The 16,098-nt window shown below is 35.1% G+C and overlaps 1 protein-coding gene across 1 annotated transcript; it reads right to left on the bottom strand.

Moving 5' to 3' along the window:
• Positions 1–7,392: 7,392 nt before the first annotated feature.
• On the bottom strand, positions 7,393–14,148 carry LOC149260570 (serine/threonine-protein kinase 52-like). The gene is made up of 6 exons (XM_089420863.1): positions 13,369–14,148; positions 10,200–10,321; positions 9,727–9,929; positions 9,309–9,483; positions 8,056–8,190; positions 7,393–7,954 (listed from the first exon to the last, which is right to left on the bottom strand). Exons 1-6 carry the CDS (start codon positions 13,673–13,675, stop codon positions 7,748–7,750), a joined length of 1,149 nt encoding a protein of 382 aa, XP_089276989.1. The 5' UTR covers positions 13,676–14,148; the 3' UTR covers positions 7,393–7,747.
• Between the last annotated feature and the right edge of the window lie 1,950 nt (positions 14,149–16,098).

Consider the following 16,098-nt stretch of genomic DNA (forward strand, 5'->3'; position numbering starts at 1 on the left):
ATTTGAATCATCAAAGAATCATTCATTTGTGTAATGCAAAGGAGGTTGCCCCTCGAAGAGGTTGAATTCTAAGGCGTTGATCTATCTTTTCTATCTTTTTGTGAGCTGGTTTCATAACATTTTTCCTCATCCATAAATCTAGTCCAATTCTCTAGAGCAAACTGCTTCTCATCTTGAATATGAGGCTTCTTTGATGTTGCAGTTGTATCTGCAAAATTCTAGGAAGCTTGCTTTCATAACCTGTGAGTAATGTATACTTTTGCCATGTCATAATGATTCTTCTTCTACTTATTGAAGAATCTCTTCATGATTCCATTCTATCAAAGGATCTTTGGGATCCTTTCTTTCCATGACATGATATAAAGAGTTGTTGCATGCATCAGTCCCAATGCTAGATGACTTCTCGTAATGCAACCGAACTTTGTACATTGAATTCTTTCAAATCCACATGTTGTTATCTATGATGCCAAAATTAATACTTTTACTAATGCATCTACATGATCTACTCTACAAATTGCAAACCTCATCATGATGGAGCTACTCAATAAGCGAGATCCTTAGGATCTTCAACCTTATGCTTATTTTCAGGTTCTTTGCTTTCTTCAACTACAAGAGCTCCATCCCTTTCCTTTCTCTTATTGTTCATCCTCCCTTGAGGATTCTTAGGACAATCTTTCTTGAAGTGTCCAATCTCATTACATCCAAGGCATTGCATCTTGGACATATTTATCTTCTTTTGACGAGGTTCAAACCTCCTAAACTCCCTTTCCTTTGAATCCTTTACTTAAGCAACAAAGGCTCGAGACTTACCACTGGGATGGGTGTCATTCGTTGCCTTTAATGCATTGAGAACATAATTCATCGAAGCTTGGAGTATCCTTCCATGAGTAGATACTAGTCACAAAGGTGATCCATTTAGGAGGTAGATCATTGAGTACATAGATTGTTAGTTTTGCATCTGAAACAATTTCTCTAAGAGCTTGGAATTGATCCCTCAACTGAGATATCTTCACAAGGTATGAGGATATATCTTCATCGGATAATAGCCTCATCTTGTACACACGACTCCATAAATATATCCGTTGCCCTGAAACCTGTCATATATATCTTTTGCCTTATCCAATTTTGCCACAAATGGAATAGGGTGATCTGTGATTGATTCAATAACGATTCTTCGAGTCCTTATTTCATCTTGGTATTGCTCTTATATGGTTCTACAACATTGCCTAGGACATAGTCCATGACATCATTTTCTACGAGGATAATCATCTTTTTCCATGCTTGGAAGTTAGTTGTCCCATCAAGCTTATTGTTTTCTTTGCAGAACAAAGACATCTTATTAGATGTTTGAGACATAGAGAGCAATACAAAACTTGTTTTTGATGATGGCTTCAAGATTCCTTTGACAACAGGCTTACTTCAAAATGGTCTCAAGAATTATTTCAAGGTTCTTTCCACAAACTAGTCCCAAGATGCTAATTCAAGATGCCTTTTCCAAGATACCAAGTTGTTGCTCCTTTTTTACTTTTGATTAGGGTATATTGTAGTTATTACTATAGTCCCTCTAACTTTGCTTCCATTGTTGCTTCTTCTTGAATAGTCCCAAAATACTTGACACTACTTGAAGACTTCTTCTCACAGGTCCCTCTGGTCTACATCTTTTTGTAGCTCTTACTGCAACTTTGGCCCTCCGGTTAGGGCTTCTTATAATCATTGAATTTGTGTTATAAGAATAAGCCTAAATGCCTTTCCAAAATTTGACCTTCTATCCTCTTCTGGATTGTGGCATTGCTTATAGGCCACTGAGTTACAATTCGGCCTCCTCTGGAATGTGATTACAGGTCACAGATTATCTTGTCAAAGAGCACAAACTCAAAGGCCTAGGGTGAGTTTTCAACTAATCCTCTTAGATTTCCTTCATAGTGAATTGTTTGCCTGAATATTGATTTTCGGCCTTGACAAACACTTTAGAACCCTTGATCCATTAGCCCAGAACTATGGTCCTATTTCAGAGTTTTATTCTCACTGTATCTTGCACAACAATAGCCCAGAAATGGTCATCTTTTGCTCGGTTCTTTTTCTAGATGGCTCGGTCTTCAAGACAAATGCAAATAATACTTTTTGCTAGACCTAAAACCCTTTTGTATCCAAACAACAGTGATCTTCCTACTGCCTATGATTTTGACCTTAGCTCTGATACCATGTTCAGAAATCCAGATACTTGAGAGTTATTTGTGATATTCTTTTAATTTTTCTTCTTGATTATTCTTATGTTCTTATCATTAAATAAATGCTAAAATATGAAGATCACAAACAAAAAGATGAACACAAGATATAGGCTCCACGCAAGGGCAAAACCCCTCCAAGGGGAAAACCCAGAAAGAGCTTTTCTTCTTATAGAATCAATTCAAATGAGACTTCCAATGCCCAAGACCAAAACAAAACTTCCACAAGAACCAAGCCAACCATTAAACAAGGTTTCCAAACCACAGTGACGCAAAAGCTCACCAAAGCAAAGGCTAGGTCTAGCCCTTTGGTCTCCAAAGAAGCTTTGTTATTCTTCCTGCAATATTCGACCTTGAGATGTACATAGAAACCCTAATAAACTCACACATGTAAGTTGCAACATATAAATTTTAGGCTCCTTCAAAGTTCACTTCACTAGGGTTTCCTCCTTCGTTAGGGTTTCCTTAGCCTTCCAAGACCTTCGCACTCTTTTATTGCAGATCGATGACAAGAGAGATGTGATGGATGTGTGTCACAACAGGTCAAAGTTCCTTCTTTAAATAGCTTTTCCAAGAAGTTCAATAGCCCTCTCTAGGTCAACTTCATGTGGATGGTCGACTTGGTCTAGGGAGTCCTTAAGATCTTTCTAGATACAAAAATAATAATTATTTTCTTGTTACAAGCGCCCAATAAGGTCTTTTACAAAATGACAATGACTCTTCGACTCATGTAAACCCTAGGAGCATTCATAAAATGCTTGACCTAGATGACAAATAATGAGCAAGAAACCCATGCTTTACAAATAATTTGTTTTTGTTCTTTACATCTTTTTCTTTCTTCTTTTGATAAATAGATGAGTCAAATGACAATTATGAAGACCGAAACTAGTTATATTTTCCAACATATAAGGATTGCTTGACTCAAACTGAAAGGGAATAGTACCAACTCTTGCTACTAGGTACTTGGCATCATCACCGAGCTCAACCTATACTCGAGTCCTTCTTCAGACTAGAAAACTAGAAAACAACTGCTAGGTTGACATCATATGTCAAGATGCCACGCATCCCTCAAAATCACGTTGGTAGAAAGGCAAGATATCATTGAAAATTCATTTTTGAACATGTCAACAAACACATTCATCTTTATTTCGACAACCACTGCTACCTACTTCCATTGTTACTTCTCTTTACCCTTCTTCTCTGGACACTGTGATGCATAATGATGCTTATGACAAAGGAAGTACTTAATTTTACTCGAGTCCTCGTTTCATGGCTATGAGGTTTCCTCACTCTTTCTCATCCTTATTTGACCGACTAAATAGACTTAGATTCTCATCACCATCCTCCTTAGCATTTGAACCCATATGAGTCTCCGCTTAATACAATCGTCCCGAAGCCTCTCAAAGTTAGAAAGGTTTTTTCAAGTGCAAATGCCATTGACAAATGGTTCCCATGATGCTAGGAAACCAATAAGTTCCTTATTCACTAGCTATGCATTTGCAGCCTTCCCCCCAGCCACTACAAGCTAATCACAAATCTGTGTGATATACATACGTTAACTTGTGTTTGTGTTTGTGTTTGATCTACTCATCTCTATGGATCTAAGTTAGTTTTGCAATTTCATCTTCCTATTTATGTTTTGACTTTGAAAAAGACTAACCAGGACATCAAACATCTCCCTCATCGTAGTCTTCTCGAATTAACCCTTTATGGCATCCAAGATCATCCACTTGGCCTTCACTTCTTGTTGTGAGTTGTCAATTGCTGCAAATACGTAGGTAGAGTCACAATGTCCATGATAATATTCCAAAGATCATCCTCTTTTAGTAAGAGTGTAACCCCACTTTCCATGGTATTCGAGGCACCATTCAATCTATCCTCAAATAAAAGGCCCGCTACTGCCATCTCTAAGATCTACTGCACAAACTCCCAAATAAAAAAATAAAACTTCAAAATTCTCTTACTATTGGTCCTTCCCTAAATATATTTATTGCTGCAAATTTCTAATAATCTCAATTAGAGATCAAAAATTGATAACATATAAAAATTTCAATCCTTAGATGACTAATGTTCTTATGATCTCAATCACACAAGTATATTCTTGAATTTAATTTGCTGAAATTAAATTTCAGACCATATCATCAATCACCTAATAATCACACATTTAATTGAAGCATAAAAATCAATTTCACATGAAGGTAATTCTTCTTTCAATTCAGCTTTTCATTTATTCAATAAAAACATACAAGGAAACCTCCGCATGCTATCCAAAATATAGTGTTGCACAGATATCAAAGCACCCTAAATTGAACTGGTACAGTTCGTTTTGGTTTTAAAAAACCCAAAGCAATAGAAAACTATTGTACAACCTACAGGATTTCCTATATTACCTGTACGGCCCTATCTATATGATTATATGAACTGTTGTCTCAAACTACATGCTTCTTGAGATTGCATCTTCCCTTACCGTCTGCACTTGCTTTCTCTCTCCCAACTGCTCAACAGATTGTGTGTTATGTAAAGGCTCTACCTTGCCTGGTCTTTATACTTTTGGCAAAACATCTATTTTAGACTCGAACCATGAAAATCTAAATCATGCGTGAGACACAATTTTAGAATTAACTGTGAAATATAAAGCTTTCACTCTTTTTACTAAAGTGAATTTTACCAAAATAGAATCTTTTCCAATGGCATGTTCACACTTACATGTGTGGAAGTTCCTATGCAAAATATAATTCTCAGCATGGAAGACAGTCACACCAATTTCAAAAAGAGGTCATCTAATGCATCTTTAATAGAGATATTGAGAGACCAACCACCACCGGGCATCCACATTTTTGACAAACCAACAACCGAAAGACCTTAACATACAACCAAAGACCAGTGGTTTATCAATGCATATGACTAGTTGTCTCAGCTGATATGATTACATATAGATCAATTGGCATGCAACCTTCGTAGAGATATCAACTACCGATTAGTTGAATCTTTATCCATCATAAATGTTACTTTACCGGTTATTCAGTGAGTGATTCTCCTTCACTTTGGCACGCTACAGCAGTTCCACGACCTTGAGTTTTATGTAGCATTACCGCTATGTGGATGGAGGCAGTTTTAGAAGACCGAGTAGCTGTAGTACAGGGTGCATGCATGCTTACATTACGCATGCACCAGCTTTAAAACTTTTCCAGTTTATCTTTCTCGTTTTGGAATACTTTTCCAGATCTCGGTTTCAAGAGATTGTTTTATATAGAATTAGCACAGCCTCTAAATTTTGAAAAGCACGAGTTTAAAGTGTTTCTAGTCTCTGAGCTGGGCACTGTTTTTCTAAGCAACATACTTACTGAGGCTGGGCATACATTTTTAAATTTAGGGTTTAGGGTTTTGCTTCTAAACTTGGGTATTATATTTTTGTAAAACACTTGCCTTCTTTGTGTATAAAGTAAGGCAGAGCAGGGGAGTGTTATTCATTCCAGTTTTGATCTAGTGATAAGCATGTGAGTGTTTAACCACAGTTTATCTGTTAGATTTTTTGAAGGGTTTTCTGTTATTTTTTTCCAGTTATAATTGTCCAGAATTTAGCAAGGATAAAGATTTGCTGGAATCATAAGTTTGAGTTGTGAACTCTCCACAATCCGAGAGTCCCATAGTTTTTTCCGATATTGGATTCATAAAGTAAAAAAAACCAGTTTAAATAACAAAAATATAGTTTTGACCCAAAAAAATTGACAGGATTCTGACCAAAATCTCCAAAGAAAATCTAATAGTTAAACAACACCACGTGTAAATCATATTTTTTAAATAATTAAATGTGATGGTGAATTGAGTTCTAAATTTTGTCATTTCTAAGTTTTGTCATTGCTGTCATGATTTCCAGAACTATCATTGACTCGGATATACTGCCCACTGATCTATCACATCTCCTTTATGGAGTTCTAAATTTTGTCATTTCTAAGTTTTGTCATTGCTGTCATGATTTCCAGAACTATCATTGACTCGGATATACTGCCCACTGATCTATCACATCTCCTTTATGGAACGTTCTTATCTTATGCAATGATATGAATTAATTACAAAAAAATGCTTATGCTATTTGAACTTGCTTGAAAGCATTAATACAATTAACTATTATTACGTTATTGGGGAGAATATACTTATATCGACTGTATTCTCAACCATAACATCAATTCCCGCTCGTGGTATCTCTCTATTGCCATCAAATCTTCCACTAGTAACATTTCTAAATACATTTCTCGACGCTCTTATCATAGGAACTTTTCTGAAATCTCCAAGGCTGATTATGGTAATATGTAAATGGCATCAGGGAAAGATTTAAGTCGCATCATATATTAGTTTTGTCACATGCTCTTCACCCATGTTAACGAGGTTTAAATGACAGGAATATATATTTTAGTGGTAACAAGGAGGTTTAAATGACAGGAATATATATTTTAGTGGTAACAAGGAGGTTTAAATGGCAGGAATATATGTTTTAGTTGTAACAAGGAGGTTTAAATGGCAGGAATATATGTTTTAGTGGTGCTACATCCGTACAAGCATTTGGATGAATACGGTTGGGAGTTACATATATAGGTAGAGATAGCATGTGTGTGTTTAGCCTCACACCAATGGGATTTTTAACCCCGACCATCTGGCCTTTTTAACCCTGAACATCTGGCCTGTACAATGTCAGCCCTCTGGACATACAGGGAAAAGGGTTTGCCCAGCATGGATCCTATAGAGCCACTAGGCACGAAGATCAGTCCGAGGATAGAAAAGCTACTTGAAAGTTTAATTATATAATGATTTGCATAAAGTTATTGTATCATGTGAATAACTTGACATAGGCCCATAATAGTCTTCCTGTGTAATGTGTACAGCTATCTATTTGCATGTGGACAAACACATATTCAGTAAGAATTGCCAAAAGACAGACCCATGGGGATCACCTTGCCAGCCAATAGGGCAGTTTCACTATCTTTATAACCCCATATAAATCAACCAATAGATGGACAGATCTGTCTTGACTCTTTACGTATGTGTGTATGTTCAAAACAGTGAACTATAACTGTAAGTAACATAACACTGTATTACATACAAACAGAGACCCTTTTTCTTATATCACTGGAGGTTAGCTGCACCCAAAGATAGAAAATGGACTATGAAGTATTTTTCAAATGATGAATAATTTATTTCAAAGGCAATATCATGCTATGAGCTTGACCCAAAATCATAGTAACATAACTACAAATGACACGACCGAATCCGGACCAGTAGACTGAATCTGGTCTATCTGGAACATAGCTGAACCAGATTCAATCTGGTCTTACAAAGAAAATCACATAATTATGTGTACACAAACTGATTATTTTCAATGAAAACCCTTTCATGTAACATGTTTAAGAATACTTGCTATTATATGCAACATTATCTGAATGAACCAATGAAAAAATTGTCCCCCTGTTTATCGCTTTTAATAGAAAGGTTTTTAAGCCTTTCTACCAAGTTTCTAAGCATATGAGTTAAGGACCACGGTGCCTGAAAAAGCAGAGACAGCCCTGAGGTTGATCAAGAGGGATCATTCCTCCACCTTTATGCGTATCTATATTCTCTAACATTCGAACCACCTCATCCATCTCTGGTCTCTTATCAGGATTTGCATCCCAGCATCTTTTCATCACATTTGCAAGAGCACTGGGGCAGCATCGTGGAATCTCCGGCCGCAGATTCTGACATAAATTAAGTGGCACAAAATTAATTCATGCGACTAAGAACTCTGAAGACACTAAATCTTAAATTATTTTAAAGAGTCAATGTGATAATGACTCACCTGTTTAACAACTGCAGAGGTCATATCTGCAAAACTCAAATCCGCATATGGCATCTCACAGCAGTAAATCTCCCATAGACAGATACCAAAGCTGTAAACATCACATTTTCTGTTGTACGGCTTTCCATCAAGGACCTGAATCAGCTCACTATAATCAGTAGTGCACTCTGTGATAAGCAATATAAATAAGAATCAAGGAAAAAGACAAGATGAAATTGAAGTTGCATTGTCACCCCACAAAGATCTTTGCAGAATAAAAAACCAGAATAGAGATTAATTCATCCACATCATTAACAATTCAGAGTTGATGAATTTTTAAGCCGTCAACAGGTACATAACAATTTCAAGGTTTTGAAAGACTAGAGGGATGATAACAAGACCAAATTATATGTTTCAGTTAGTAAAATAGTATTATAATAATTCGTTAACTGAGAGTCATGCATGTAAATTTTGATTACAAACATTTAAGTGCATCTGGTTACTTTTCTAACATTTCAATTCAACAATGATTGACATGCGGCCCATATTTTTACAGCATGGATGGATGAAATTATTGATGAAAAGATACGGGTTTCACCATTATGTAATTTGGTTTTGGCTACTGTGGTTGGGTCATGAGCACCACTGGAAAGTGGAACATCATGGGTAACCTAATTACCTTGGAGTAAGGCTCTCGCTACCAATGTGAGGTAATTATTTGAGAATGATAAAGCTCTTCAGAATTATTTGTGCTGAGTTTGTTCTTTCTTGCTTCTCTAGTGAGATATTATTGTTGATTCAGCTACACTATTTCTTGAAATACAAGGCATTTATCTCAAGTTGGGTAAAGCCAATATAAGACATTGTTCTTTAAATGACTAAGATCACTCTTTTCCTACCAATAAGTGAGGCATTTATGTCAGTTCGGTAAACCTGCTCTTTATCCTGGTGGTAGATATCTCAACATTAACATCGACATTTATCTAATCAACAAAGATACCAGTTTCAAAGCCTAAGCAGCTGAGCAGTGTGATGAAATGAGCTTTGAAACATCAATGTTTGCAAGATGTAGCATCAGTATAACAATAAAGGTTGCATGATTGATGAATTAATTGTTTGCCAAAGCAAAAACAAAATATTAACAACTCCTTGAACCTAGCCTATGTTATACCCTGAGAATTTATCTAGATCACGTAAGTTCGTGGATAAAATGTATTCCACAAAAAACAACAAACTCTGTTTGAAAAAGATATAAAATCAAGTTTGTCATGCACCTCTGGTGCCATGTAACCGAGAGTTCCTGTCTCACCAGTCATGTCCTTCGGATTTTGAGCCTCAACGCGAGCCACACCAAAGTCTGCTATCTTGAGTGTTCGGTTTTTGTCCAGCAACATGTTTTCTGTTTTAACATCTCTATGAACTATCTTCTTTGATTGAAGATAGCTTAACCTGAAATAGAGATAACTTGTTAAATTAGAATAGATACCACTTGAATAGCAAAATCATGGTTGTCAGTTTGTTAAATACAGATACAAGTATAAAAAGATGCTTTACAAACATTATCAAGATACATAGCTATTTAAAATTAAATCTTCAATTACCAAAGGACACACTAACACGATAGTGCAAAAGTTAATTATAATAATAGTTGCAATTTGTCAATTGCCTTCAAAGATTATGACACAAACTCACCCTCTTGAGAGGTCCAAAGCTAACTGGATTACAACATCAAAAGCGAGTTTTTTTCTTCGATTTTTTATAAGGTAGGTCTTCAGTGTTCCTCCGACAAGATACTCTACAACAACACAACAAGCATTGGGTGGACCTTCAATGCTACCTTCAGCACCATTTGGATTCACATTAAGATCTGATGAACCCATTGAAGCTCCCAGAAACTGCAACACCAATTGAAAGGCATGCTTAGAGCCCTCTTCTCTGATGTTATAGAACTACTGCTGAGACATAAGATTGAAAAGACTTAAGATACAAACCCATTCACAATAAGTTTAAAGCAGAAAAAGTGCATTTGCAGTGAAAGTAAATGCAGTCAGGCAATGTATAAAGACGTTCAATGAACAAAAATAAATTACATTCATGAGCAACTTGATTCCAACGATTCTGAAATACACTCCAAAACCTCATTCAACAATGAAGGTGCATAATACCTTTGTTACATTGGGATGGTCCAGTGTATGCCATACAGCCACTTCTTGACGAAATGCAGATCTTAATGCAGCTACTTCAGCTTCTGATTTCGTTTGCTCTTCTCCCCAGTCGAGCAGTTTTACTAAATGGCAAAAAGAAGGAATAAAAGTTAACAGTAAATTAAGGTTGAAACCCAAATAGTTAAACAACCAAGCCACCAAATACAAAACTCATCAAACAACAAAACCACCAAATACAAAACTCATCAAACAACAAAGCCACCAAATACAAAACTATCAGAGAAACAATCGTAGTGAATCACTGAACTAGCATGTGCAAGTGTTGAAAACTTAGAGCGCAAAACTCAACAACAGCATTAAAAGTACAAGCAATTTCAGACCAAAATGCTGCAATTTGCAACTTCCCATGGATATTGAGGAAAGTGCAGGGGAAGACACCTAATGCCACAGCCTTTATTCAACCTCAAGGAAATATAAACAAGACTGGAAAAATAAGGGAACATCACAAAGCTATCTGAAGTTTGAAGCCAGTATCATGATTTGTAAACAGTCACTGAGGCAAAGTGAACATTGTCATTCAATAAAACAACCTTGGGCTTTCATTCGTGAACGTTGTTTCTTGTTTACAGATTTTGTGTTGGTTTTTCTTCCTTAACTTCTTAGGTAGAATATTGAATATAAAGACCTTTCCCCTCTTCGGATTTGGATAAAACAAAAAGAAACATCTAGAGCTGGAGAACAAGAAGCAAAGTCCCACAAGAGACGTTACAGTAAATAGACTAGCGAAGCTTATGCTCGCACGTCTCTTTATGCATCCCAGGAAGACAATATCCAAGGTTCCACATTGTCATGTGTATCATCCTAGACTGTTGGGCATATTTTATTTGAAATTTCAGGGTTTACATAATTGTGGAAATTGAGAACAATGTTGAGCAGTTCTCAGCAATAAGCACCATCAAAACCAAAAATTGTCTTAATTGCAAAATACTGATGGAATTACATTTGGGTAGCTGTTCACTTGCACTCCATTTCAAGCCAATAATGATGGCAAACAATTCATTATATTTTGCATAACAAACGCACTATAAGCCATAGTTTGCTAAGTACAAGCATGGAAGATATTGCAGGGGTGCTAAAAATGTACAAATCAACTTGTTAATGTTAGTCCTAATTCTGACGTTTTTTCCATTTCTATGTCACATGCAAAACCTATCACCAAAAAAATATTACAAATTGTAACAACTTTCCCTTCTCTAATATAGAAGGGAACTTTGATCCTATGTCCTATACCTATGAAAAATGACAAGATCCTTAGATTAAACCTGCTTAGTAAGGAGGGATTACCAAGAAAACTTAAATTACCAAATGGTGAGATTCATTGCCTTGACATGACTTCAGATTTTGAGTAAGGGGCATGATTGGCATAAGGGTCACTTGGACTTGGATTTTCATCTGGGAGGAAGTTAATAAGTGGACAAACTCAGTCTTTTTCTATCATGAATTCTATCCCAAATCTGACAATGTTTCGCTCAAAGTTATAGTTTCATTTGATTGATGTGGAAATTTTCCCAAGTAGTTTTAACTAGCTGAGATGCTCATTTTACAGCCCAGTAAAATAATAGAGATGTGTAAGTATGTCTGTGTTAAACTTGAAGTTGACACATGTCCTTTTAAAATTTAAAATATCTATCGATATATATATATATATATATATATATTAAAAGTCAGATATAATAAAAAAGAGGGTTTGGAGTATGCCCTAAAACTGTTTTTGCTTGGCTAAGAGCTCGTCTTCATCGGACGCAAGGAAACAGGTTAACAGCCCAAGACCCAACCCCCTTACGGACCACCAGCAAGTTATTCCAAGTGGCGTGGTTTTCCTTGAATAACAGTGATGAGTCAACTTGCATTAGCCGATAGCAGCGAGTGATGGCTGTCCTCACTGGTAGTTTGACAAGTTGTCCTCACTGCTAGTTTGACAACTGAGTTATGATAGGTTTTCCGATCGATGATTAAAAAAAAAAACCAAAAAAAAATACAAGTGTTTGGCTTGTTTAATTAAAAGTATTATAAAACATCAATAATCTCATTCTCACACCTTAAATGTCCATACTAAGGAGAAGTGGTAAAAATATTTCACTCTCATTCTTGACCATTAATAAAATATTTAGATGCCCATATAAAACAACATAATCTTATATCAACTTTATAGGGAAATAAAATAGTTCAAAGTTGAAGAAAGAAAAAACACTATATATACATTATATAAAGCAATTTAAAAAAAAAAAATTATTTGTTATACTTAAAACATTTTAAGGAATCTTAGTATTTTATGTCTAAGAAAATTTTGATACATTCAAGAATGCAACATAAACAATGAAAAATTACACGGGTTTTATCTCTATATAGAGAGTGCAAACATCTCTAAAAGAATTTTTTACCTCAAGAGATTAGATCCGTCTTGACTCTTACTAGATCTTTAGTTAAGATAAATCTATACTGAATTTAATACAACCCAAATTGCTAAAATTTCAAAATTTCATAAATACCCAATGAACAAGGTGAAACTTTCTCTTTCTCTGTACAGTATAAAAAAAAATCACAAAAAAGAGTTGAGTTTGTTCATAATTAACTCACTATACCATAACAATAAATTCAAGAAGGTCGTATTCATTCTTTCTATAATAGAACAAGTTATTTGACTAGAATTATCTCACAAAGAAGTTTGGATGACAATGTTAAGGGTTGTAATGTATCTCTTTATGTTTATTAAGAATTACCTTTTTTATCATAGCTTGCGAGCTCTACAACAGCCATTTACAAATTTTGAATCCTCATGAAATAGACACTTATTATTTGCTCAAGGTGATAAAACCTAGCAATCTCTGGCCATTTACAATTTTTCAGGCGTCATGAAATAGTCACATACTATTTGCTCAAGATGATGAGACCTAGTATTCTCCAAACTACACTACTCAAAATGATTCAACAAAGTCATTCGAAAAGGGCATGAAAAAAGCACATTAGCCCAGCTCTGAGAATAGTCCCTACTTATACGGGTATGCAGAAGGAAAGGAACACGATAAAATACCAAAATAAAAGGTATGCAGAAAGAGAAAAGCACTATAATATGCCCAAAACAATAGAAAAAAATCATGAACACATATACCTGCAACGTCCTGACCATCCAGGACTCCTCTATATACGCTGCCAAAAGCACCCTGGGCTATCTTACCCTTGAGAACCAATTTCTTAAGGTCGATTTCCCAGTCCTCCTTCGGTCTGTTGGCCTCCTTCTCCAGAGTCCATACCTTCGACAGATGTCTCTCTAACTGGGCATCTAAATTCTTCAGATCAATCTTGTCTGCCCTGAAAAACCCCTCCTTTTTGGAGCTTTGACCGCCCTTAAAATCCCCTTCCATGCCGTTCTCTGTCTTTTCCGCATCCCCATTTAGAAGTCGAGAGCCCTTCTCCATCGTTTGCAACGAAAACCCACAAACCCAACAGAATACTCACAGATCAATTGGCTAGAATTCAAACATTTACTGCACATGAGACAGGGGATCGAGTCTCCTACACATCCGATCCCTGATTCCTCAAATCCGCAGTTTCCATGATCGATTCAACTGCCCAGGTGGAGAATAAATAGTGAAGAACAATACTCATAGGTGTCTGTTGAAAGACGTCCGAGTTCAGTCAAAGAGTCGGAAGACAAGGTCTTTCTTAGCTCATGGAACCCATGCCCAATGCAACTGCAACTGCCAAGAAGCCCAGATTTAGTACCAACGGATGAAAATTATGGGACGTGAATATCCCAAAGACCAAAATAACTGTAACAGATAACAATTTATTGGCCCAGAGATTCATAGGACGCCAGCGAACCACTAGACACGATGAATTTTGAGCTTATAACGAAAAAGAGGGTTCGTAGATTCGTCCCTGATGCATTTAACATGAAAATATCCATAATAATTTTTATAGTGCATGTTACTTGCATTATTTTAGCCATAATTTTTTTTATATAAAAATAGAAGTATATTTTATTTGAGCTATAGATTTTCATATTAAAATATTAATTGGATCAAACACCCTAAGATTAAGTCAAAGTCTAACAAAAGATGTAGAATAACTAACCAAAGTGGTTTTTGAGAAGTTAGCGTTCTTGTAAATTAAAAAGTATTTTTTTTATTTATATGGTTCAATTATATATGCAAATTATATAAATATCGTTTTGTCATGTTTACTTGGTAATTGATTGAAATTGAAAAAAAAATATATAAATATAATTTTATACCAATTATATAAATATAATTTTATAATGGGGATTGTAATTTTAGTTGTTTAGTTTGATTCCATGCATGTGTCGAGTACTTATTAGTAATTTTAGATGGTTTGGTTTTCTTTGAATAAAGATGATGAGTCACATTCTTAGATAACATCCACTTATATATGTTCTAACTCGTCATTTGACACCTAAATTATGATAAATTTTCAATTTTCCATGTACACTTTTGTATAATATATATAATTTTTCATAAATCTAATTATTTATCTTATAAACAAAATAACAATAATAATTTTAAATAGAAAATTGATAAAAGTATTTTATTATTTAAAATTGAGGGGTAAGAAATCAAATTTTGTAAATTATATATTTTAATCATTTAAAATGAATTTAAGTTAATTGCAATTTTATTGAGTTTTTTAAAATTTATAGCTTACAAATTATATAAATATGAATATGTAAAATGGTATAATTAACTTTTAATGTTTTTTTGTTGAAATTTGGTATTTTTATTTATTATTATTTTTATTTTATATATATATGAAATCATGGTTTTATGTTGTTTAAAATATGGTTTTGAATGTATAAATAGATTTAACATCTTAAAAATCCTTATTGTATCCATATTATGACATTTTATAACTCAAATTTGTAATTTCAATAAATCTCTAAATAACCCAAATCTCTAAATAACCCAAATTTGTGATACTAACAAATCTCTCTCAAAATTTATGCAAAATTGATGGAAAACTATGCCTTAAAAAAAGCCAAACTTAAAAGATTTAAACTACAACATGTAGCCATACCATTTTTTTTTCCAAAGAAAAAAATCGAACTTTTTATTAAAATAAAAAGTTACATAGTATATGCATTAAACATTCAATTTGGCTGTATGAAAGTAGATCATACAGCCCGCAGGATACAGTCCTGCCTAAAAGCAGAAAAAGAAAGTGTCGCTCCTATTATCCGGAGTGCAGCCCACAAAAAACCAGCTGGCCTAAGTCTTCCTGCCCTTCTTCTTCTCCACTTTTCGCCAACCATCCATGTTGGGAGTGGAGTCAATAATGGCAAGCTGGTTTTCCACTGTGTTCATTGGTTGTTCCTTATCTGAATCCGATCCTTCAGGACTGTGACTTCGTTTATTACCACTTATTTCCAGCTGGAGTTCTTGTTCCTTTTCCTCATTAATCTCTTTATCCTTATTGTCCTGATCTTTATCCTTTGTTGTATTATGTTCTTCTTTCTTTGTTGTAGCTGCCTTCTTAAATGCAGCATCTATGTTCTGCCATCCTTCGACTTCCTTTGTTGTTGCTTGCTTTTGTTGAGGCTTGGACATGCATTGTACATATGTCTTGTTTGTTGACATCCCCGGCATCTGAAAGTTGTATTCTCATAGTCCAAAGGTTGTTTCCACTGTGTATTATTGAAGTTCAGGATTATGTTTTCAGGTAGTCCTCGGTTGAGATCTACCTCGACACATATTCTGGCAAAAGTAAATATTCCTTTTAGATGTCTCTCCGCGTCTATCTTTAACATTCTCCCCAATGTATTTCCAATAGCTATTAGAGCTTTTGAATGCCAAAAATGTAAAGGAAGGTTATGCAACCTAACCCA

Source organism: Pinus tabuliformis, chromosome 6 (genome assembly GCF_031772625.1).
Source record: "Pinus tabuliformis cultivar Carrire ecotype Pingquan chromosome 6, CPIR1, whole genome shotgun sequence".
Classification (NCBI taxonomy): Eukaryota; Viridiplantae; Streptophyta; class Pinopsida; order Pinales; family Pinaceae; genus Pinus; species Pinus tabuliformis.